The 25,892-nt window shown below is 41.0% G+C and overlaps 1 protein-coding gene across 1 annotated transcript in view; it reads left to right on the plus strand.

Annotated features, from left to right (window-relative positions):
• Positions 1-25,892, plus strand: part of atm (ATM serine/threonine kinase) — a 183,993-nt gene that overhangs the window by 870 nt on the left and 157,231 nt on the right. The window contains 11 exon segments of the mRNA XM_033023432.1: positions 3,681-3,781; positions 4,443-4,555; positions 5,941-6,086; positions 6,379-6,540; positions 8,086-8,251; positions 9,351-9,589; positions 10,435-10,604; positions 11,441-11,610; positions 14,696-15,067; positions 19,308-19,499; positions 22,079-22,177. Coding sequence (XP_032879323.1) covers positions 3,710-3,781; positions 4,443-4,555; positions 5,941-6,086; positions 6,379-6,540; positions 8,086-8,251; positions 9,351-9,589; positions 10,435-10,604; positions 11,441-11,610; positions 14,696-15,067; positions 19,308-19,499; positions 22,079-22,177 — 1,901 coding nt within the window. The 5' untranslated portion in view covers positions 3,681-3,709.

Consider the following 25,892-nt stretch of genomic DNA (forward strand, 5'->3'; position numbering starts at 1 on the left):
CGGCTCAGGCAGCATCACTCAATGGAATGGACAGGTAACGTTTCGGATCAGACTTTTTAGTCTGAAGAAGGGTCCTGATCTGAAACACCGCCTGTCCATTCCTTCCAGAGGTGCTGTCTGGCCTGTTGAGTTACTCCAGCACTTTTTTCCTGGTATCGCCTCTAACAGTTTGTTTCTTTGCTTAAGACTCGAGCACCCGTGGGTTTCTTGTGTCTTCCGTGACATCAAGTCCAGCAGGTGTAAACTGCGTCGGCCTTCTGATTTGTCTTATGACTTTGCATTTGCAAATAAAAAGTACTTGTGGAAGCAGGAAATCTGAAATAGAAACAATCTGGAACTACTCAACAGATGGTTGAGTACCAACAGCAACATATACTCAACAGGCAGCATCCATGGAGCAGAATTGATGTTTCGGATCGGAGATAAGTCACTGTGGGTGGGAACTAAGCAAGTGCAGATGTTCATTGAATACCAAAGCCGTGGTAGTGAGCAAACCAGGATTTTCTGCCACTTCCCAGAGGAGCTATGGAGCTTTGGGGCCAGCAGCAAGCACTAGTTACAACCCTTATGTTTGCGTTGATTATGTACTGCAGAAAACTGTCCTTCAATATCCTTTTTTCAGATTGAACAAATGTTCAACTAAAATTTAATCGTACTTTAATTGCTGAAGGCCTACGCATGCCTAACTTTATGGAGTAATGATCAGGATGGTTCAGGAAAGAAAAAAAATTGAAACTGACTAGTTTGCTTGTAATTAACATGTAATTCTTAAATATTTACCTGAAATATCTCTGGCAATTCCGCCCAGTCACTTTTACGTCATCAACTTATTCTATTAATTTTGTTTTATGTTCATGACTTGATGTTTCGGAACTAAATTAATATCTTGTAGTTAAAGTTAAAATAACTAAGTTTATGAATAGTCAAAATAAAGTTGCCTTTTTTTCTCCTTGCATTTCTAATGTCAACATATGTAAAGGAACTGTTGATTTTTTTAAAGTAAAGCACAGAACAATTATCTCCACCCACTTTTGCAAAAGGAAATGTGGAGAATAATCTGCTTATATATATTAGAATAGAAACCCCTATGAGTAGATGTGGTTAGATTGGTGAAAACATAGAGGTTGAATGTTGTGAATAGAGTGAGTTTGTTTTTAGAGATACAGTGAGGAATTGGGCTGTTTGGCCCATCGAGTGCATGCTGTCAAGTGATCACCATTAGTTCTATCCTACACACTAGGGATAATTTTCAGAAGCCAATTAACCTACAAATCTGCACGTCTTTGGAATGTGGGAGGAAACCAGAGCACCCGGAGAAAGCCCTTGCGGTCATAGGGAGAACATCCAAACTCAGTTTCTCCAGAGGTTCCATATTCTCTGGCTCTACTGGAGCTGTAAGAATAAGTTGGAACGGTTACCATTTTTGTGTCATTGTATCAGATCATTTTGCAAATTGGTGCTATCAATCAATGTGAATCACGTCATAATTTCAAATTGGATTCCCAGACATTTCCAGGAAATGGTGTGCCTTTTTAACCACACTGCTTCAAGCTTACTTTCTGGTACTGCAGCTGCAATCTCGTATTGTCTTCTATTTCAAATAATTCCTTTGAGTGGAGGTATTTGTGAAGGGGTCACTGCACTAGGCAATGGTCAAGTGATTCCTATGCTAATCAGATCCACTCGTCTGGGAGTATCTACGCATAACTAAAACTTTGATCTTGTTATCTTCCGGTTTGCGCGGTTTTTCTATTTGCGCAACACCCACCCCTCTCCCACACACCCACCCGCCCACATCCCCTCCTCCCTCCCCCACACCCTCCCCCTGCCCACACACCCCTCCCCCCCGCCCACACACACCTCTCCCCCCGCCCACACACACCTCTCCTCCAGCCCACACACATCCCACTTCCCTCTCCTCCCACACATGAAGAGGAGGGGGAGGGAGTGCTGGGGGATGAGGGGAAATGAGCCGCGCCTGCGCAGTTAAGGGCTATGGGTGAGAGGTGGAATATTGCGTGGGGGGAACGGATTGCATTGGGGAACGGGTGAGTGGTGGAATATTGCATTGGGGAATGGGTTGCGTTGGGGGACCAAGCCTCCCATGTGACTGGGCCCACTTAGTCTAGTTGTTTCTTATATTTAGCTTGGTAATATTGTTACCCAGCTGTTGTTTGTATAGTGTACACGTCATTTAAGATCACTGACAGGATGGGGTTGTTTGAAACGAACCAAGTTCTTAAATTTTTGTGACTTCCTATAATTCTGCACAGTTTTTTTTCCCTGTGGCATTTCTTGTCTTTGTTAAAATGAATTTATATTGGATTTAAGCTGGAGAAACTCAGCGGGAGAGGCAGTATCTATGGAGTGAAGGAATAAGTGACAATTCGGGTCTAGACCCTTCTTTAGAGTGGGGTGGGTGGTGGGCGGGAAGAAGAAAGGAAGGCACCATAATGTTTGGGACACAGTAATGTCATCTAAATGAAAGTAGTCATTTTTAGTATTTTGTTGCATATCCTTTGCATGCAATGACTGCTTGAAGTTTTGTCCTCGTGTTGATAAACAGCAATAAAAGTTTCCAAAGGTGATGGAAAGACTGGAGGAAAGACTAGTTGCTGAGAGTTCTCTTTTTCTGCATTAAGGAGGCATTTAAACACACCTGAGCAATTACAAACACCTGTGAAGTCATGTGTCCCAAACATTATGGTGCCCTGAAATGGGGGGACTATGTATAAACACAGCTGTCATTTCTACATGGTGAAACCAAAATGTAAAAAAATGGCCTAACTAATGTCTGACAATGTGCACTTTAATCACATGTGATTTCTTCTATTACAAATCTCAAATTGTGGAGTACAGGGGCAAATAAATAAATGATGGGTGTTTGTCCCAAACATTATGGAGGGCACTGTAGCTTTGTTATTGTGTGTTAAAAAACGTTCTAGCCTGTAACCCCCTTCATCCACAGGGCACAATTGCATTTATAACGTGTTTTCTTATACAACTACCTACATGTTGTAAAAGAAACATTCTTTAGATGGAATGTTTGTTTAATTATGGAGTATGGTACAATATAACAAGACTAACGCAATGCATTTGATTAAAAGAAAGAAAATATTGCAAATGCTGGATAATAGAAAAAAACACTGCGTTCAGAACTTGGCAGAAAAAACAATTAAAATTTCTGATCTAAAATCTACAGGATTCTGATTTTCTTTTTTTTTTTTTATTAAAGATTCTGCTTGGCCTCCTCAGCAGTTCATATTTTTTATTTCATTTAGGTAATTATTTTTTTAAGTTAGAAACATTCAACATTTGTGCACCAATATGCCAGGCACCTGACTTACATCTCTCCTGATTATGGAAACAACAGAATATTTTAGAGTAGTGTTGCCAGCAAATGAAAACTAGACTTGTGCCACTTGGTCCATTTAAATTTCAGGAAAACACACAACTTCTGATGCTGGGTTCTGAAATATAAAAAAGGAGATGCTGGAAGAGCCACTCAAAGAACCTTCCTCAAAATGTCTCTTTCCTCAGATGCTGCCTGATTAACTGAGTTCTTCTAACATTTCTTAAGTTTGCTGCACTGTTTAAAGAAGTGGAATTTCTCACCTTCTACACGAGTCTTTATGTAGATGGTTTTTGGCTAATATATATATTATTATTCAATTATATATGTTTCATTCCGTTTCTTTTCAAAGGAGGCATGAGCCTTGCAATTCAGGAACTGCTTCTCTGCTGCCGTCAATTTGACAATGACAAAGCTACGGAGAGAAAGGTAATCAAATGTAACTTTTAGTTTAGTTAAGAGATTCAGCATGGAAACGGGCCCTTTGGCCTACTGGGTCCACGCCGAACCCATTCACACTAGTTCTATGTTATCTGACCTTCTCAACCACTCCCTTGACACTAAGAGCAATTTGAATTAACCTACAAATTCCCACGTCTTTGGAATGTGGATAACACCGGAGCACCCAGAGGAAACCTACGTGGTTACAGGGAGAGCATGCAAACCCCACACTGACAGCACCCGTAGTCCGGGTCGAACCCGGGTCTCTGTCGCTGTAAGGTAGCAACTCTACCCCTGTGCCTCTTAAACATTTCGAAAAATAGTTTGTGGCTAGCAATCACATGCTAAAATTGGAATTGTTTAGATATCAAATATTATTATTTCTTGTTGTATTATGCTCCATGCCTGTGATATTTTAACTGCCAACCTCTCACTTTCAATTGTTGAATTTCTCATTCATACTATCTGTTTGTTCTGCCTATCTTAATACCTGCAGGAAAAGAAGATAAGAATTATTTATCTACTTGATACTGATTAACTTGTCAAGGGATCCGATGTTTACAGCTTTTTTTCCAAAACCTTAATTCACTCTTTATAGTAAAATTCTAATATAGGCTAATTATGCAAATTCATTCTTTTTTTTTTAAAGAAAGTAGTGGATAAATTTAAACGCCTTATTCGAATGCCAGAAACCAGGCAGCAGTTGGATCGAAATTCGGAATCAAAACATTCAAAACAATTGAATTGGGATACAGTTTTTAGGTAATCTTGCTAAATGTTCTACATAATAAGTGATCTGTCTTCCTATCAAACAATTCTAATATGTTGCTATTACCAGACAAGTACTTTAAAGCTTTCTTTCTGTTTATTTCAAATGTATATAATATCCTGTTATTAAAAAAAGATCAAAGAACTGCAATGTTTTTTTGTTTGTTGCATGCAAGGCCAGGAATTTATTGACCACCTCGAATTACTCTTAAGAAGATGGCGATGAGCTGATATTTTTTCCTGCTACAGTACATTGCTTTAGGGTAGGGCATCCAGTATATCTATCCAGAAGCAATGATGGAATGGCAAGAGCCAGGATGGTATGTGACTTAGGGAGGAAGTGTTTCCATGTGACTGTTGCTCATGCCATTCTACAAGGTGGGCTTTAATTTTAAGGTGGTGGATTGGGGACCAATTAATTTTTATCCGAGATGTTGAGCAACCTTCAGAGTCAAGATATTCATCCAGATCGATTGTTCCAGGTTATGGCACAGTTCCGTTCTTGTGAACAGTTTGTAAAATAAGTCAGGCATTTGTAAGCTGCAGGGTTGCATCTGAGTAATTATTTTGTCATCTGGATGTTATGAGTGAAGGGCCTGTCCCACCAGCATGCGATTGCATGCGTCTAGCGCGACCAAACATGGTGGCTTGAGGCGTACGGCCTCGCGGGGCCGGTCCCACTTCCAACCGCGGAGCCGTCTGGAGTTGTGCGGGGCTGGTCCCGACATCATACTCACCAATCAGCTGGGCAGGAGGCGGGCCGACTGAAATTGGACATCGCACGGCGTCGGGCGGTTACGTCATCACGCAACGGCACGCCGGGCGGTGACGTAATCGCGCAACGGCACGCCGGGTGGTGACGTAATCGCGCAACGTCACGCGCTAGGCGTCAAGACACTGCCTACGGCGTCAAGGCGGTACGTACGGCCTCAATGCGTATGCGGGCCGACAGGCCGTTGGCGCGCGGAATTTTTGGACAGTGTCACAACTCCATACAGCTCCGGCGATCGAAGTGGGACCAGCCACACGAGGCCGTATGGCTCAAGCGACCACGTTAGGTTGCGCTCGCCGCATGCAGTCACATGCTGGTGGGACAGGCCATTGAGACAGTTAAGTTACATACCTCAGGATATTGAATCGCTGACTCGCTCCTGTACGAAGCATGTTTGCATGGCCGATTCATTTAGGTTTCTCGCTCTTTCTTCATCCTTCCCTTTCTCCCAACCTACTCGCCATCTGCGGATGATTTTGGGACCAGGGCAGTGAAAAAGTTGTTGTTATATTCCAAATATTAGAGTGGTGCCATATTAATAAAATTTTTAATTATTATGTTTCACCATTATCTTTTTACTCATTTCCAATAAATACTTATTTGCTAGGTTTCTGCAAAAGTATATCCATAAGGAAATCGAATGTCTCCAGGCGGCCAATCAAAGCGTGTCCGCAGCAACGCAAGCCAATCGACAAAAGAAAATGCAAGAAATAAGCAATATAATGAAATATTTTATCCGATGGGCTAATAAAAGTGAGCATCTAATCATTTAGACTTTGTAGTGTGGTGAGAAAATTGAAATGTGTGATTTAAGTATATTTATTTGCCACCTAATTCTGTTCCTGTTCAGTGGAAGAGGGTTCAGCTTTTGAATGCAATGATCAGTTTTTTAATTTATTTTATATATTTCATTGCCATGAGATGAATTCGGTGCCTTTGTTCGTTAAAAGATTTTAGCTTAATTTGTCCTGCAATAATAATATCTGCAAAGAATTGCTCAGATCTTAAAATGTTTTATGCTTCCTTATTAATCACTTTTATTTAGGAGGACCACGTTTAAAATGTCAAGAGCTATTGAAGCATATCATGGATGTTCTGCAAAATAAATTCAGCTCTGCTTACGGGGCTGACTACAATAGTATTCTGCTGAAGGATGTTCTTTCAGTTCGGAAATACTGGTGTGATATAACCCAGCAACAATGGTCAGGTATTATTTCAAATTATGAATATTTTTCTCTAATTGATATGAATGTGCCTTGCAAATTGTGAATAGGATCACAATTCACAGAACTATATTGGAAAGTGGTGTATGTTTAGTTCTATGTCAAAAATCAGTGCTGGAATTAGAGGAAGTTAGATACGTGTGTAACTCTTCCCTAACATTGTGAATCATCTCATCTTCAGGAGCATTTTATCGCAAATCTGTCATTTATTTTTCCACTTCCAACAGTGGTTTTCCCAAATAATGATGATTTTGTACATTAGTGATCAGGACCATCTAAATTAACTTCACAAAGATCCATGTTTCAATTACCAGGTATGGGTGCCCCTAGCAAATCACAAAGTCCTGGAGCATGGGTCAGGCAGCCTCTCAGGAGTGAATGAATAGGCAACATTTCCATCTGAAGAAGAGTCCTAACCCAAAACATCACCTATCCATTCCCTCCACAGATACTGCCTGACCCGCTGAATATTATCAGTACTTTGTCTTTTGTGCAAGATTCCAGCATCTCCAGTTCCTTGTGTCTCCATGGGTGTCCCTGTTTGCCCTTGAGATAGTAAGAGGGAATCATTGCAGTCATTCAACTGATGACATTCCCATAGAATGCCTTTGAATAGGGTTAGAATGAAGTACAGATCATACCCACGTAACAGCAAGGTTTCATTTCTGTGAACCGTTCAGGACCCGAACAGCTCACAAGGTGGAGATTTGACCGCAAGCAGAGTTCCCATTCAGCAATAGGTGCCTGCAGCTCACCAAGCCATACCATTGGTCTCTCATTGTTCATATGTACGAGCTGTAAGCTGGGCAGGACCTGTAATAGCATGATATTTCTATGTCAGAGAATTATGTGACTTGGAAAAAACCTGCCGGTATTGTGTCCCCATGTGCCAGCTGCCCTTGACTTTTAAAATGATAATGTTCTCGGAATTGGTAATTATAGCTGGAATAGTTAAGATGGGCAATTGCAGTGTATTTTGTGGATGTGGAACATTGTATGTGCAAATGAGTTGGAGTAGTTTCAAAAATATTCAGACTTCAAAAAGTTTTCAAGTGAAAGACCAGTATCTAATGCAGTGTGATACCAAGATCCTTGTAATGATACTGCAGAAATGTGTTCATTTTAGAGGTTACTACTTACAAATGCATTTTAGACATGGCTTACTTTGGTGATTTGAATTATCAACACGAAATGTTTATTCATGGCCACAAAATGTATTATGCATGTTGCATGGGATTTGCACAGATTAAAATGTTTCTGTAAAAAAAAACCAAGATTTTTTAAATGTTAATCTGAAATCAACAGCTGCAAATCTGCAACTATGAGTTTGGGGAAGTGACCCCTGCCGCAGAGCATCTTGACCAAGCAACAAAGTCTTAGAGCCTTAAATTTATGTTTGAAAGTTTTCAATCACAGTACTTGTATTTTTTTTTCCCAAGACAGAGCCACAGTAATTAATGTCTGGAACCAAAGATGGCAGTTCAGGTGTAAAGAGTTAAATGTCAAGCACTCTTCATCTTTCTTTCCAGATTTAATGACATTATACTTCAAGATGTACCTCAGACCCTCGAGAGATACTAACCGGGTTCTTGTAGCCAGAATAATTCATACGCTTGTGAAAGGCTGTAGTGTATTGTCAGAGGGCATTACCTCCAAACTCTTTGAATTCTTTGCAAAAGCAATGCAGAATGTAAGGTAATGTACCTGCCCTATGTATAATTTATTACATTTTATTGACAAATCATTTAGCATCAGTTTAATCCTCTCTATTAATTCTCTAGGTAACACTGTGATTAGTATCTTCATGTTAAACCTATGCCAAGCAGAACTTGTTATTTGGTAGTGGGAGTATAACTCTGTGGTTAAAGCATTTCCCTACAGATCACAAGGTCCCAAGTTAAAATCCACCCCCTTTAAAACAGGTACAGGAAAGGATGATTGTAATATATGCCAAGCCAGGGCAAATAACACCAACTCAGGTAGGCAAGCGTCTGACGAAGGGTCTCGACACGAAATGTCACCTGTACATGTTCTCCAGAAATTTTGCCTGACCTGTTGAGTATTCTAGCAGTTTGTATCTTTCCTTGCTAAGGGGCCTATTTTGTGCTGTATGACTTATTTGTAGCAAGACCATGTCACACTGGTTCCATGAATAATTTTAAATGCCGTGGGAAATACTTTTTCTCAATATATTACTAATATACAAAATAAAGCTTTAAAGAAAGCAAAATAGTGAAAAAATATATCATTCAAAGTAACATGAAATTTGTTTTTTAATTGGCTTTTTTATTTTCTAATGGTGCCATTATTTGAAGGGTTCTGTCACTTCCAAAACTTTAGGTTTGGATTGTATATATTGTCCAACATGAGTGAGCTGAATTTGTACTATGCATGTACATTACAATTTAAATTAAATATATGTGTTGACCAATGCAATGCTAGAAACATTTGAAGGTTTAGCTTAATCTTAATTAATAGGACGTGAAACCAGAAAAACAAACTTTACAACATGTAAAATCTTTGCCTTGACATTCCAGAACATAGCCAGGTAGAAGTTATTTAATCCAACTATTCAATATCTTTGAATAGTTTGACCCAAATTCCTTTTCAGACATTTAGCTTTTTGCAACAGATTATTGTTGAAGAATTGTTGAATTTCACTTCTGCAGTTCGAATGAATTGTGGTTTCAGGCGACTAAATCAGTGTCTCAGAGTGTAATGTTTTTAATGTATGTAGGTGAATGTATGCTCGCACATTTCGCAGATTGTTTCAAATTGTATTTCTGTAATACAGACAGGAACAAGTCTTTGCAGTCATTGAGCATATCGTATCAGCTCTCAATGTCTTCCTCAAGATGTGTATAATGAATTGCCGTGTTCGTGTGTGTAAACTTGGGGAGGACACCTTCTCAACGCTGCTATGCATTTGGACACAGAAGCGTCTCCAAGATTCCTTAAAGGACGAAATCATTGAATTCTTTCGTCTACAGCTCCAAGCCCATCATCCAAAGGGGATAAAAACTAAGGAAAAAGGTAGTGTAATTGGATGATTTGCAACTTTATTTTTTACTGGAATTGCATGCAAGTTCCAAATAGATGAGGTGCTTTTTATCTCATAAACTATTGATTTGAACTCAGACTGTTAGTACAAGGTGGTTCTCAATGTCTTGAAACTATTTCAGATCTTCAGCTGTTGTGAGTTTTTTTTAAACATTCATGTAATGAACATGTGCGTACCAAATTGTATTTAGTCTATGCTAATTAATCTTTCATTGTCCAAAATAATAAGGCAGCAACTCTACCGCTGCGCCACTGTGCAATTTTGGTACACCTCAGTTCACTGTGAGGCTGGATAGGAGGGTAAAGGGAGTAGCTGAGAAGGAGTCCAGGGATCAAGAGGGAGGTGAGAAACTCCCAGAGAAATCAAGAAGGAGGCAGTAACCATGGAGCAGGTTGGATAAAGCATCCTGTTGCAATGGAGACCTGAAATTGTTGAAAGTCCAGTTTAAGCAATGCCACTATTTCTGAGGACTTAAGAAGCATTTAATGAAACTAAGGTTCTATTTATCGCTCCTTCCTTTCTCTTTCTAAATTTGAAATCTTATTTGCAAGAACCAGTGACCTAAAGATAATAATAAAATTGTTACACTTGCATTAATTCAGGTCTTCTGATTATTTAGTTTAGTTTATTATTGTCATATGTACCAAGATACAGAGAAAAGCTATTTTGTGACGTGCTATGCAGCCAGCGAAAAGACTATACATGATATCCACGTTTGGGGCCAGCACATGTAGAAGTGCCTGGGTTTGGCACCATCTGTAACCTGATGGTTATCTTAAAAGTGTATTTCAATATTTTTTATGTTTGTGTGCAATAGGTGCTTTTGCAGCTGACTGGTTGAATTGGCAGAACCTGCTTTATAGTCTCCACGAAGCAATTGTCAGTGAAGTGAGCCACATAGGAAGCAGAGGAAAGTATTCCGCAGGAGTGCGCCATGTTGCTGTGAAAGAGAAACTTGCCAATCTGGCTGCTGACATCTGTCATCAGGTACAGGAAAATGCAAACCTGGTTAGCGTGAATTAGCGACATTTACACCTAAATAAACGTGTTAAAATGTGCGGTGTTTTGATAAAGAATTCTTGCTATATGTAGAACATTTATGAATTGTAACACATTATAACCCAATTGTTTAAGAGCACAGTGAAAAATTAGTGAAATTTTTACCCGGAGACATATGAAACTGCACATATTAGAATATTGAGAAAAATACTGCAAATCAGTAGGTCAGGCACCATCTGTGAAGGGAAATGGGCAGAAAGTGTTTCTGGTCCAGACCCCTCTTCAAACTGATTAACTTAGGGGGAGAAAACTGGAAAAGGGAAATGGGGACGGGGGAGTGATTGGCAGATGGGTGGAGTATTTGACAAAGGCTAGAGGTGAAAAGGAGAGAAATGGATGTCTGATAATAGAAGGCAGGGTGAAGTTTCACAATCGCATTTCCCCCGTCCCCTCTCCCTCCACTCCTTCAATCTGAAGAAGGATCCCAACCTGAAACATGCATTGTTTGGCTAGCCTGTGCTGTCCCCTCCCCTTCCTTCACCCTCTAGCTGTCTCCTCCCACCCTCCCATCCGCCCGCCCTCGGGCTCCTCCTCTTCCCCTTTTTCCTTCTTTCTTTCCCCACCCCCCATCAGTCTGAAGAAGGGTTTCGGCCCGAAACGTCGCCTATTTCCTTCGCTCCATAGATGCTGCTGCACCCGCTGAGTTCCTCCAGCAATTTTGTGTACCTTGTTCATACCCTTTACAGATGCTACCTGACCAGCTGAGTTCCTCCAGCACTTTGTTTTTTACATTTTTATCTGTTACCTGTTTCCTATCTTTGCAGTTGTTTGGCTGTGACTTCAGAGTGTCTGTGTCACCAGTAACAAGTATGGAAACTCCACAAAGCCCCTCCCATCAAGGGATGCCAAGCAAACAAAGACGTATTGAGTTGGGATGGGAAATGATATGCGATCGGTTGCAAAAATCAGAGAACGATTTTGATTTGATACCATGGTATGTTTATCACTAAAGCTAGAAATGTGATGAATATTAATTTTGTTATTAATTTCCATGTTGAATGATTCTGTGACTGCAACAGACTCCAACGTTTTCCCTTATTTTCTTATCCACATCTACAAGCTGTTTCAGCCACATCACCACTAAAGTTTATTTAAAATTTCATAATGGTTATATAATATGAACTTGAACAAATATGTCTAAATTAGATTGAAAATATTTAGTGTGCTGATTTTTTTTGAAGGAGAGAGAATGAAAGATCCTCATGGAAGGTTGGTTAAGAAGGTTCAATGGTTGGGTATTAATGGTGGAGTAGCAAGATGGATTCAACAGTGGCTGAATGGGAGATGCCAGAGAGTAATGGTGGATGGTTGTTTGTCAGGTTGGACGACAGTGACTAGTGGGGTGCCACAGTGGGGTGCCACAGGGATCTGTGTTGGGTCCACTATTGTTTGTCATGTACATCAATGATCTGGATGATGGTGTGGTAAATTGGATTAGTAAGTATGCAGATGATACTAAGATAGGTGGGGTTGTGGATAATGAAGTAGATTTTCAAAGTCTACAGAGAGATTTATGCCAGTTGGAAGAGTGGACTGAAAGATGGCAGATGGAGTTTAATGCTGATAAGTGTGAGGTGCTACATCTTGGCAGGACAAATCAAAATAGGACGTACATGGTAAATGGTAGGGAATTGAAACATGCAGGTGAACAGAGGGATCTGGGAATAACTGTGCACAGTTCCCTGAAAGTGGAATCTCATGTAGATAGGGTGGTAAAGAAAGCTTTTGGTGTGCTGGCCTTTATAAATCAGAGCATTGAGTATAGAAGTTGGGATGTAATGTTAAAATTGTACAAGGCATTGGTGAGGCCAATTCTGGAGTATGGGGTACAATTTTGGTCGCCTAATTATAGGAAGGATGTCAACAAAATAGAGAGAGTACAGAGGAGATTTACTAGAATCTTGCCTGGGTTTCAGCAACTAAGTTACAGAGAAAGGTTGAACAAGTTAGGGCTTTATTCTTTGGAGCGCAGAAGATAAAGGGGAGACTTGATAGAGGTCTTTAAAATGATGAGAGGGATAGACAGAGTTGACGTGGATAAGCTTTTCCCACTGAGAGTAGGGAAGATTCAAACAAGGGGACATGACTTGAGAATTAAGGGACAGAAGTTTAGGGGTAACATGAGGGGGAACTTCTTTACTTAGAGAGTGGTGGCTGTGTGGAATGAGCTTCCAGGGAAGGTGGTGGAGGCAGGTTTGTTTTTATCATTTAAAAATAAATTGGATAGTTATATGGACGGGAAAGGAATGGAGGGTTATGGTCTGAGCGCAGGTATATGGGACTAGGGGAGAATACGTGTTCGGCACGGACTAGAAGGGTCGAGATGGCCTGTTTCCGTGCTGTAATTGTTATATGGTTATATTATATGGTTATATGGTTACTTTAATCTGTGATATTGATAAAAAAATAATGTCGATCTCCATAGTCGTGGTGCTGTTCACGTGGAGTCTGTGGCTCTTTATATGCCCAGGAGTAGGAAAGAACTGCAGGTGCTGTTTTAATCTCTGGAGACAAGGAATGGGTGACGTTTTGGGTCGAGACGTCTGAAGAAGGGTCGCGACCTGAAACGTCACCAATTCCTTCTCTCCAGAGATGCTGCCTGTCCCGCTGAGTTACTCCAGCATTTTGTGCCTATGCTCTTATTTGCCTTTTATCTTTCAACTCTAACAAAATATTTTCCATACTATTAACCCTTTTGCCTTGCCTTTGATTTTAATTGTTTGATATTTCATAGGGAATGGCTATAATGTTAAAAACGTCATGTAATATGTAGTAAGGCCCCCAGTACATTCCATCTCAGTGCCTGAATCAATTACCTACTTTCTCAGTACCTTTTTATTGCATTATAGCTTTTATCCAGAGTAAAATTAATGCACAGAGTACATAGGGGAATCAAGAACCAAAAGACATAGATTTAAGGTGAGAGGGGAAAGATTTAATAGGAACCTGAGAGACAACTTTTTCGCAAAGAGGGTGGTTGGTATATGAAACAAGCTGCCCGAGGAGGTAATTGAGGCAGATATACTAATAACATTTTAAAAGACATTTGGACAGGTACATGGATAGAAAAGGTTTAGAATTATAAGGGTCAAATTCGGGCAGGTGGCACAAGCGTAGATGAGCCATCTTGGTCAGCATAGACAAGATGGGCTTAATGGCCTTTTCTGTGCTGTATGACCCTCGTAGCTCCAAAAGGAATGGACAAGGAGAAATCGTGGGAGAGAATGGACAAGAAATAATTATTGTAAGTGCAAGAAATAGGAAGTAACGAAAAAATGCCAGAATTGTCAAGAAAGAGAAATGTATGTCAAACGTGATGTATTTATATCATCTTAATATTTTAAAATTATTAATAATAAGAGCCCCATAATTTGTTTTCATTATCGCTGAACCACAAAAGAACTCCAAGAAAAAAAAATATTAATTAAAAAAAATCTAAAAATTGGAATTCCTAAACTGCTAAATATTCCCCTGAGCTTAGGTAGGAGATCTTTGTTGGGTGCACATGATCAATCGTGTACTGGTATATTTAATTCTCAGTTAATATTTTAGGTATTTAAAGGTGATGTTGTTGCTAGTAAGGAGCATGGTATGTTTACTACAAAACAGTGTGGCCATTGCAGCCTTACTCCCCTGGTGACAGGGTAACTCCTTGAATGGCCACTGCTGGCATCAGCAGTGAGCAGAAGTATATAATGGTTTGATTATGACCTGGGAGAATTGCAAAGGAGCAATAATTAAGATTTATTGATGTATATCCTAAATGGAATAAATCTTCCAATGAAAATAGAAGTTTATTTAACAGTTTAAATTTTAAAAAAATTAGCTCATAAAATATTAGACAAATGCTGGTGGCAAAATATTTGTAAGTTCTACTTCGGAAATGCACTCAACAAGAATGATTAAGGAATTTCTTGTTGAAAGGATGTTAAGGCTATTGTAAGTGATGACAGACTTGTCCATTTGGTTATTAAGGCTATTGTAAATGATAGCTGACATCCATTTTTTTCCCCTTTAAGGTTACAAATCGTCACTGTTCTGGTTGCAAAATATCCTTCAAGCTTACCCAACTGCGAACTTGTTCCCATATTGACCATTTTGCACCAGATCCTTTCTCAGCAACGGCGTGGAGAGAGAATTCCATATGTTCTTTGCTGCCTTCATGAGGTGGCTGTATGCCAGAGATTGAAATCGACCCTGAATACTGCACAGAAATTAGACTTGCAAAAGCTCTGGGCCAAAATCTGGGCCATTGCACTTCGGAGCATCAGCTCGCACCAGACTGAAGCTGAAAGCTTCCAGCTGATGGAGGCAATTCTTGAAGGGAACCTAACCATGCCAGACATTGATTTTTGGAAAATCTTTTCAGGATCCACATGCAAACCATCCAGGTGAGTCAAATTTCAGTGAAGGTTCTGGATTGGTAAGCATTTGACTCAGCATTCTTGTGTTGAATTTTTTGTTCTTTTTTAAATTTCCAAACAATTTAACTCCATTTTTTCTTGTCTTGCGTTCTATGAGAAAATATGGCATTATGCTTCCAGGCTGTTGGGCAAAATACTAGAGAAAAGAAATACACAAAGTGCTAGACTAACTCCATTCTCCAATATTTCTGGGGAATGTGGATTAAGTTACAGTGCCATCCATAATGTTTGGGACAAAGACCCATCATTAATTTATTTGCCTCTGTACTCCACAATTTGAGATTTGCAACAGAAAAGAAAACTAGAGCATGCCCTTTATTATGCTGATGAGAAAACTGAAGGGGACTAACACCCAAAACAAGCATAAACTAAAGATGGCTGCAATACAGGCCTGGCAGAGCATCACCAGAGAAGACATCGAGCAACTGCAGACTCGCAGACTTTAAGCAGTCATTGCATCAAAAGGATATGCAACAAAATACTAATCATGACTACTTTCATTTACATGACATTGCTGTGCCCCAAACATTATGGTGCCCTGAAATGGGGAGACTATGGTGATACACAGTGAAACCAAAATGCATAAAAATGGCCTTTATTAAAATCTGACAATGTGCACTTTAACCACATGTGATTTTGTTTTCTGTTACAAATCTCAAATTGTGGAGTACAGAGGCAAATAAATAAATGATGGGTCTTTGTCCCAAACATTATGGAGGGCATTGTATGTTTTGAGTCATGACCCTAATTCAGACTGATTGTAGTGGGGGGGGGGGGGAGAGAAAGCTTGAAAAGAGTTGGGAGTGGGACATAGAAACATAGAACATAGAAATATAGAAAATAGATGCAGGAGTACGCCATTCGGCACTTCGAGCCTGCACCGCCATTCAATATGATCCTGGCTGATCATCCAACTCAGTATCCTGTACCTACCTTCTCTCCATATCCCCTGATCCCTTTAGCCACAAGGGCCACATCTAACTCCCTCTTAAATATAGCCAATGAACTGGCCTCAACTACCTTCTGTGGCAGAGAATTCCAGAGATTCACCACTCTCTGTGTGAAAAATGTTTTCTTCATCTCGGTCCTAAAATATTTCCCCCTTATCCTTAAACTGTGACCCCTTGTTCTGGACTTCCCCAACATCGGGAACAATCTTCCTGCATCTAGCCTGTCCAACCCCTTAAGAATTTTGTAAGTTTCTATAAGATCCCCTCTCAATCTTCTAAATTCTAACGAGTACAAGCCGAGTCTATCCAGTCTTTCTTCATATGAAAGTCCTGACATCCCAGGAATCAGTCTGGTGAACCTTCTCTGTACTCCCTCTATGTCAAGAATGTCTTTCCTCCGATTAGGGGACCAAAACTGTACGCAATACTCCAGGTGTGGTCTCACCAAGACCCTGTACAACTGCAGTAGAACCTCCCTGCTCCTATACTCAAATCCTTTTGCTATGATTGCTAACATACCATTCGCTTTCTTCACTGCCTGCTGCACCTGCATACCTACTTTTAATGACGGGTGTACCATGACACCCAGGTCTCGTTGCATCTCCCCTTTTCCTAATCGGCCACCATTCAGACAATAGTCTACTTTCCTGTTTTTGCCACCAAAGTGGATAACCTGACATTTATCCACATTATACTGCCTGCCATGCATTTGCCCATTCACCCAGCCTATCCAAGTCACCTTGCAGCCTCCTAGCATCCTCCTCACAGCTAACACTGCCCCCCAGCTTCGTGTCATCCGCAAACTTGGAGATCTTGCATTCAATTCCCACGTCCAAATCATTAATATATATTGTAAATAGCTGGGGTCCCAGCACTGAGCCTTGCGGCACCCCACTAGTCACTGCCTGCCATTGTGAAAAGGACCCGTTTACTCCTACTCTTTGCTTCCTGTCTGCCAGCCAGTTCTCTATCCACACCAATACTGAACCCCCAATACCGTGTGCTTTAAGTTTGTATACTAATCTCTTATGTGGGACCTTGTCAAAAGCCTTCTGAAAGTCCAGATATAACACATCCACTGGTTCTCCCTTATCCACTCTACTAGTTACATCCTCGAAAAATTCTATAAGATTCGTCAGACATGATTTACCTTTCATAAATCCATGCTGACTTTGTCCAATGATTTCACCACTTTCCAAATGTGCTGCTATCCCATCTTTAATAACTGATTCTAGCAGTTTCCCCACTACCGATGTTAGACTAACTGGTCTGTAATTCCCCGTTTTCCCTCACCCTCCCTTTTTAAAAAGTGGGGTTACATTAGCTACCCTCCAATCCTCAGGAACTACTCCAGAATCTAAAGAGTTTTGAAAAATTATCACTAATGCATCCACTATTTCTGGGGCTACTTCCTTAAGTACTCTGGGATGCAGCCTATCTGGCCCTGGGGATTTATCAGCCTTTAATCCATTCAATTTACCTAACACCACTTCCCGGCTAACACGGATTTCACTCAGTTCCTCCATCTCATTTGACCCCCAGTCCCCTGCTATTTCCGGCAGATTATTTATGTCTTCCTTAGTGAAGACAGAACCAAAGTAGTTATTCAATTGGTCTGCCATGTCCTTGTTCGCCATGATCAATTCACCTGTTTCTGACGGCAAGGGGCCTACATTTGTTTTAACTAATCTTTTTCTCTTCAAGAGAGTCTAGTAAATGATAGGTGGATACAGGTTTTTTTTTAGATTAGATTCGTTTATTGTCATTCAGACCTTTCGGTCTGAACGAAATTTTGTTTCCCTGCAGTCATACATATAATTAAAAAAATGACAAAAACACACAATCAACACAAATTTAACATCCACCACAGTGAGTTCACCAAACACCTCCTCACTGTGGTGGAAGGCAAAATCTTAAAGTCTCTGTCTCTTCCCTCTTTGTTCTCCCTCTGCGCCGAGGCGGCCGAGTCGGGTCTCCGCTGCCGCTACCTCCGCCACAGCTTCGGGGCCGAGTCGGGTCTCCGCTGCCGCTACCTCCGCCACAGCTTCGGGGCCGAGTCGGGTCTCCGCTACCGCTGCTGCCGCGGGGGGGGGATTGGAAGATGGTTGGACAAAGGCCAGAGATGAATAGACAAAAAGCGTGAGATAAGGAGTAAGGATAGAAGTTGTGTGAAATGTGTAGCCAAAGAAAGGAATATAGGTGGAAGTGCTGATGGGTAAAGTGAGAAGTGGATGCGTATTCAGATGGGGCACAGAGAAGAGAGAAGGTTAAAAAAGGGAAGGTTGAGAGGGGAATGTTTGTAAAATTTGAGAATTCAATGTTGTAGGGTAATGTTGAAGGTGGTGGAAATTTCGGAGAATGATGTATTAGATGCGGAAGCTGATATGTGCAAGGTGAGGACCGGGGATCTCTATCTTTGTTCCATCCATCTAGGAATGGGGAGAATGGGAGTAGAACTACAGGAAATTGGGTAAATTCGAGTGAGGGATCCATATTCAACATCAGGTGGGAAAGCACGTTTACTAAAGAATGAGGACATCTCGGATGTCCTAAAATTGAAAGCCTCATCTTCAATGTTGCCCATTATTATTGTCGCTTGTTTGCTGTAACCAAGTAAGGGATTATCATTGATAAGTAGTAGACTGCAGATGCTGTTTTTTATACACAAGACGACATAAAGTGCTGGAGTAACTCAGCAAGTCAGACATCATCTCTGAAAAACATGGATAACTGACATTTCGGGTGAGGCACCTTTTCAGACTTGGTATGGAACTGAGCCTGGAATCCAGGTGAGTTGATGGCCCTGGCCTGCTAGCGGCCCGTGGAGATGCAAGGATCGGTGAAGTCATTGGTCATAGCCCGCAGGCAGCTGGAGTGCAGGTAAGCGTCGGCGACACAGTGGCAAGCACGGCCTGGAAGCTGCTGAGGCAGCTGTGTGGGCCGGTGGTGGCAGCAATCGGTCCGGCCCATAAGCAGCCGGGGAGGCTGTGTGGGCCGGCATCGGAAGCCCGGCGAGGCGTGGTATCCGCAGCCTTGCTGGAAGTGGCAGCTGAGGCTGTGCGGGCTGGGGGAAGCATTGGTGGGCCGGAGTTGGCATCGGCAGCTCGACCTGGCGGTGAATGTCGGTAGGTCTGTCTGCTATTACCAAAATTCGTTATAAAGCAGTTTGTTATGACGAGGGTTTACTGTACAAGCATTTTTCTTATGGCTCAAGATTGAGACTTTTCATTTTACAAAGTTCTTTACTTCTTCTCTAGTTCTGCTGTGAAGTGTCTTTCTCAAGCATTGGGAAGATGTACATTGCCAGAACGAATTGATGGTGCTGTTGAAAATTATCCAATGGGCGGCAGAGCACTGGATCTTAGAGAAGCAATAATGCGATGGTTATTGTCTTACCAAGCGGAGGAGAATGCTGAAGAAAATGCAGAGATTCCATCAGTAGTTTGCAGGTTGGTGTATTAAACTTGGAAATCTGGGCTGCAGAGTACTATTGTTAGTTATTCAATCATAACTGCATACTGAATTTTGCAGTCTTTTCGCAATGAAAAAAGATCAGGTCAAAAGAACAGGATTGTTTACTGATTCTTTATTAGCCAGGAGTGGAATTAATTTCATCTATTTTCTGGTTTGATCTGGTAGTACTTAAAATGATAAAGAGTGAAGGATATAAAATGTTCCTTTCCTTAATATAAACATCTTTTAAACACAAATCAATGCAACGATTCTTGCACTACTTTATTGGCTGAATAGAGTATTTATTATATTTTCGTATGCATTCACAAATGTGGGTTTTGATGACTGAGCCAGTATTTAATTGCCCAACCTTAGTTATCTTGAGAAATTCCTGCAGAAATGTTCTTGCCTCAAATTATAAACATCCAACCACTACAATCATCTTCCTTTGGACTATGTATAATTTCCAAAGACCAATGGAGGGTCTTTTCCAGATTTCCATGGACACCTAGAACTCCCTGGAGCCACATCCGATCATAACTGCCATGATGCCGATGGCAGTTAGATGTAGATTTATAATTATCACTTGTACCGAGGTACAGTGAAAAGCTTTGTTTTGTAACCTATCCAATCAGATCATATAATACTATACATAAGTACAATACGTCAAACTCAAGTACAATAGGTAGAGCAAAGGAAGATACAGAGTGTCGAATATAGCTCTCAGCATTGTAGCACATCAGTTCCATAGACAGCGTCCGCAATGGAGTAGAGGTAAATCAGATAGTATCCTAACTTATCGCAGGACCATTCAGAAGTCTGAAGGGAAAGTAGCTGTTCCAGAATCTGGTGGTGCATGCTTTCAAGCTTCTCTGCTGTCTGCCGGATGGGAGCAGAGAGAAGAATGAATGACCAGGGTGGGAAAGGTCTTTGATTATATTGGCTGCTATTCCGAGGCAACGTAAAGTGCAGGTGGAGTTAATGGTGGGAAGTCTGGTTTGTGTGATGGATTGGGCTTCTCTTATTTCATCTCATTTCAAATCCCACCTCTTATTTCACCTCTGGAGTTCAGCTGTAATGAGGTTAGGAGCGGATTGAGCCAGACTGGGCTTCTGTGAGTAGGTTCTTGCGCAGCAAGTTTCACTAAGGAGCACTCAATGATCACTTAGCTGATGATAGAGAACAGACTAATGGGCTGGTAATCGGCCGGGTAGGATTTGACCTGCTTCTTATGGACACGGCATATACCTGTGTAATTTTCCATATTGTTGGGTAAATGCCCATGTTGCAGATGAACTGAAACAACTTGACAAATATGTCAAAAAGTTCTCAAGCACTTGACAAATGCTGTCAGGGCCCTTAACCCTTTGAGATGTCTTAATGTCATAAAATGCCTTGTAAATTATTATTTTTTTTTACATATTTCTTTTTGCAGTAAAAAGCAAGTAAAGTTGATTTGAAATACTGAACTCTTTGCAATAATATGATCTTAGCAGGTATAAAATTTATCTGAATGATATCTAGGAGCTTTGAAATACAATAATATAATTTTATGCTTATATTTGAACATGCCTCGGCCATATTACCAAATGTGATGAAAAAAATCAAACAAATGTATTGTTTTTGTAAATTTTATGTTTCTGAACTAACCCCACTTTTCATTCAACCACACACACACACACACACACACACCGCCCCCCCCCCAACCTAACGTTTAATTACCTTGCGACCCACCGGCTTGAGAATTCTCGCAAACTCACCATGGCGGCTTCATTCTAGTCGCCGCTAATTTTTTAACATGTTCAAAAATTCTCGGTGACCATAATGAGGTTGCGACTTGTTCCCTGAATGTGGGAACTCCTCACGACCATGAAGGCGACTCCCCGGCAACCATCCACGAACATGTGGCGACTGTATAGTCTCCTGCAATCGCCGAAAAAATCGCCTAAGTGGGACAGGCCCGTAAGGGTATTGATATGCCTTTCTTCCTTCTCTACCTTATTCTGTCCCCCTTCTCACTTCCTGCCACTCTTTTCAGCTTTTTAATTTGAGTTCCTACATTCACCTGCTTTTTTTTCCCTCTGCCTGACAGTTTAATTCTCTATTATATCTTTCCTTTTTCATGGAGAAGTAGAAGTAATTAAGATACTATAAATTTGTGTATCCACAGTTAGATATTCGTGCAATATAAATATCATGCTGTATAAATAGTTTGCACAAAGCCACTTTGTATTGGGATCTGGTCTTGTCTCAAATTATTAATAAAAGCTGTGATAGGGGAATTGGATGATTACTCGTGTGTAGGATAGAAATAGTGTACGGGGAGATTGTTGGTCAGTGCGGACTCAGTGGGCCGAAGGGCCTGTTTCCACGCTCTAAGACTCTAAAACTAAAATTAAACTAAATTACAATTAAGGCAATCTGCAATGATAAAGTTATCACTGAACCATAATAGCATATTGACTTGCCATTGGGAAATTATTTTTCTGTTTCACTGTAACTGACAGACTAATTAAATAATTTTTTTTTGGTTTCTGATGTTAAGTATTGAGCTTGTTGCACTTTTTTTAAATAGAGATTTACCAAATCAACTGGTGTCTCAAATATTGGTTGTTTTAACGCTGAAGGACTGCAAATCTGGAATGGACTTCTTTCAGGCACCCTCAACAGAGAGGTATTTAAGCAATGAAGACATTTTAATGGTCTTAAATTTATGACTGGATTGTAGTTCTACTTCATTAGTATTTATTTATATCTCTATTCCAAACCACTTCTGGAGTTCAGAAGTGCAAGTTTCTTGTTTTTAAACATTTTTCATGCTCCTTTGATTTCACAAAATCCTTAGCCATAAATATGTTAGGAAGTATGTTTATGCTACAAAGCCAGGAGAAAGTAGAGAAATTGGACAAATGGTCGGATATAATGTAATTCCACCTGTAGCTGTGAATTAAAAAAAATAAGACAGAAACTAATATAATTCAATATATTGTAATAACAGAATTTACCTTACAATGTTTTTATTTTGCTTTGTGAGGGGAAAAGGTCTTCTATAGAACATCAGATAAAATTAATGCATCTAATCTGGGATGATTGGGTTAACATATGAGGAGAGTAAAGGGTCTGGGACCATACTCGCTCGCGTTTAGAGAGAAGGAGGGGGGGGGGGTCTCATTGAATTCTACCAAATAATGAAAGGCATACAGTCCATTCAGAAAGTATTCAGATCTTCACTTTTTCCACATTTTGTTACGTTGCAGCCTTATTTTAAAATGGATTAAATTATTATTTTTTAAATCAATCTACACACAATACCCCAGAATGAAGAAGCAAAAACAGGTGTTTAGAAATTTTTGCAAAGGAATTAAAAATAAATAACTGAAATATAACATTTACATAAGCATTCAGATCCTTTGCTATGACACTCAAAATTGAGCTTAGGTTCATCCTCTTTCCATTGATTATCCTTGAGATGTTTCTACAACTTGATTGGAGTCCACCAGTGGTACATTAAATTGATTGGACATGATTTGGAAAGGCACACACCTGTCTATATAAGGTCCCACAGTTGACAGTGCATCTCAGAGCAAAAACTAAGCCATGAAGATGAAGGAATTGTCCGTAGACCTCCGAGACAGGATTGTGTCGAGACACATATCTGGGGAAGGGTATAAAATAATTTCTGCAGCATTGCAGGTCCCGAAGAGCACAGTGGCCTCCGTCATTTAATGGACGAACTTTGAAACCACCAGGACTCTTCGTAGAGCTGGCCGCCAGCCCAACTAAGCAATTGGGCGAGAAGGGCCTTGGTCAGGGAGGTGACCAAGAACCAGATGGTCACTCTGACAGAGTTCCTAAGTTCCTCTGTGGAGATGGGAGAACCTTCCAGAAGGACAACTAGCACTTCATCAATCAGGCCTTTATGGTAGAGTGGCCAGACGGAAGCAAGACGTAAAAGGCACATGACAGCCCGCTTAGAGTTTACCAAAAGGCACCTAAAGGACTCTCAAACCATGAGAAACAAGATTCTCTGGTCTGATGAACCAAGATTGAACTCTTTGGCCTGAATGCAAGCGTCACCTCTGGAGGAAACCAGGCACCGCTCATCACCTGGCCAATACCATATCTACAGTGAAACACGGTGGTGGCAGCATCATGCTGTTGGGATGTTTTTCAGCGGCAGGAACTCGGGAGACTTATCAGGATCGAGGGACAGATGAACGGAGCAAAGTACAGAGAGATCCTTGATGAAAACCTACTCCAGAGCATTCTGGACCTCAGACTGGGGCAGAGGTTCACCTTCCAACAGGACAACGACTCTAAGCACACAGCCAAGACAATGCAGGAGTGGCTTCGTGACAAGTCTATGAATGTCCTTGATTGGCCCAGCCAGCGCCCGGACTTGAACCCGATCGAACATCTTTGAAAGGACCTGAAAATAGCTGTGCATCGACGCTCCCCATCCAATCTGACACTTGAGAGGATCCGCAGAGAAGAATGGGAGAAATTACCTAAATACAGGTGTGCCAAGCTTGTAGCGTCATACCCAAGAAGACTTGAGGCTGTAATCGCTGCCAAAGGTGCCTCATCAAAGTACTGAGTAAAGGGTCTGAATACTTATGTAAATGTGATATTTCAGTTATTTCTTTTTAATTACTTTGCAAAAATTTCTAAGCACCTGTTTTCACTTTTTTATAATGGGGTATTGTGTGTAGATTGATGATTAAAAAAAAAAAAAAGAGTTTAATTCATTTTAGAATTAGGCTGTAACGTAACAAAATGTGGAAAAACATGAAGGGGTCTGAATACTTTCAGGATACAGTGTAGGTAGAGAGGTTGTGGAGAGAATATATCCAGTAGTGGGAGAGTCTAGGACCACCGGGCACTGCCTCAGAATAAAAGGACATACCTTTAAAATGTAGATGAGGAGGAATTTCTTTAGCTAGAGTATGGTGAATCTGTCGAAAATTCATTGCTGGAGACTGCTGTGGTGGCCAAGTCATTGGGTATTTTTAAAGTGCAGATTGATAGATTCGTGATTAGTTAGGGCTAATGAAAGATTTCATAGGGAGAAGGCAGGAGACTGGTTGAGTGGGAAAATGAATCAGACATGCTTGAATGGTGGAGCAGACTGATGGGCCAAAAGGCCTAATTCATTTCCTGTGTCTTATGATCCAGTCTGTTAACCTTTCAATAACTGGCCTGTTTAACCTAGGGTTGTTAAACTTCAGTGGGTACATGTGTAGCTTTTGCTGAATTCAGTCATATAATTCCCATAATTTTTACCGACTGAGTTGTAGTCTTTTTGTTAATGTGTTGTGTGGTGCTACTGTTGTCCCTGCCCCATCCATCCTGCCTGACTTCCAGCAAATATATTCTACTAGACTAAGTGGGACCCGTTGGGTCCCAGCATCACACAGGAGGGCTGGTCATCCAATGCAATATTCCACCTCTCCACCAATTCTAATATTGGTGGCCGGTTGGGGGGGTTGGGCTTTCTGGAGCGCTAGTATGGGTGTTATGGGCTGAAAGGACTGGTTTCCAGAGGGCTAGTATGCAAATTGTGCGCCAAATGGATTCTTGGGCTGGCGTCTCAGTCAATCAAGCCTGTTGTGCTGGCAACTCATGCACTCACGGCTGGTGGGCTGGCAGTTGACTCATGGCTAATCCTTGAAATTCTATTTCAAGCAGGGTATAAGGCCACCAAATTCAAGTGCAGTTTCTTACCACTTCTAGCAGGGTGCAAGGCCACCAAATTCAAGTGCAGTTTCATACCATTTGAAGTAGGGTGCAAAGCCACTAAAGACAGCGAATCGTGACATCTCCCTCCTCCATCTTGCAGAGACGGAGCCACACCCACATTTCCGGGTTTTATAACCCCTCCCCCCCCCCCACCGGAAAAGGAGTGGCTTTCATGGAGTGATTGACAGGAGAGAGATTCTCAACATTTAAAAAAAAACTAATAACATTTTTATTTTTCATTGATGGGAAGAATTCTCTGCCTCTGCTCAGCGGAGGGGGACTGAGTAAGATGGCCAAAAATCACAGCCGTAAGTGGTAGCGTTTTATCTAAAATCAAAATGCAGTGCAAACAGGAAGTGCATTTACAGTAGTGCCTTTTAACTTCAAGCCAAAGCACCCAAGCCACCATTTGCAGTAAGTAGTGCCTTTCAACTTCAAAGCTCCCAAGCCACCATTTGCAGTAAGTGGTGCCTTTCAACTTCAAGCCAATGCACCCACGCCCCCATTTGCAGTAAGTAATGCATTTTAACTTCAAGCCATTACACCCAAGCCACCATCTGCAGTAAGAAGTGCATTTCAACTTCAAGCCACACCCAAGTCACCATTTGCAGTAAGTAGTGCCTTTCAACTTCAAGCCACACCCAAGCTAC

Source organism: Amblyraja radiata, chromosome 6, assembly GCF_010909765.2.
Source record: "Amblyraja radiata isolate CabotCenter1 chromosome 6, sAmbRad1.1.pri, whole genome shotgun sequence".
Lineage (NCBI taxonomy): Eukaryota > Metazoa > Chordata > Chondrichthyes > Rajiformes > Rajidae > Amblyraja > Amblyraja radiata.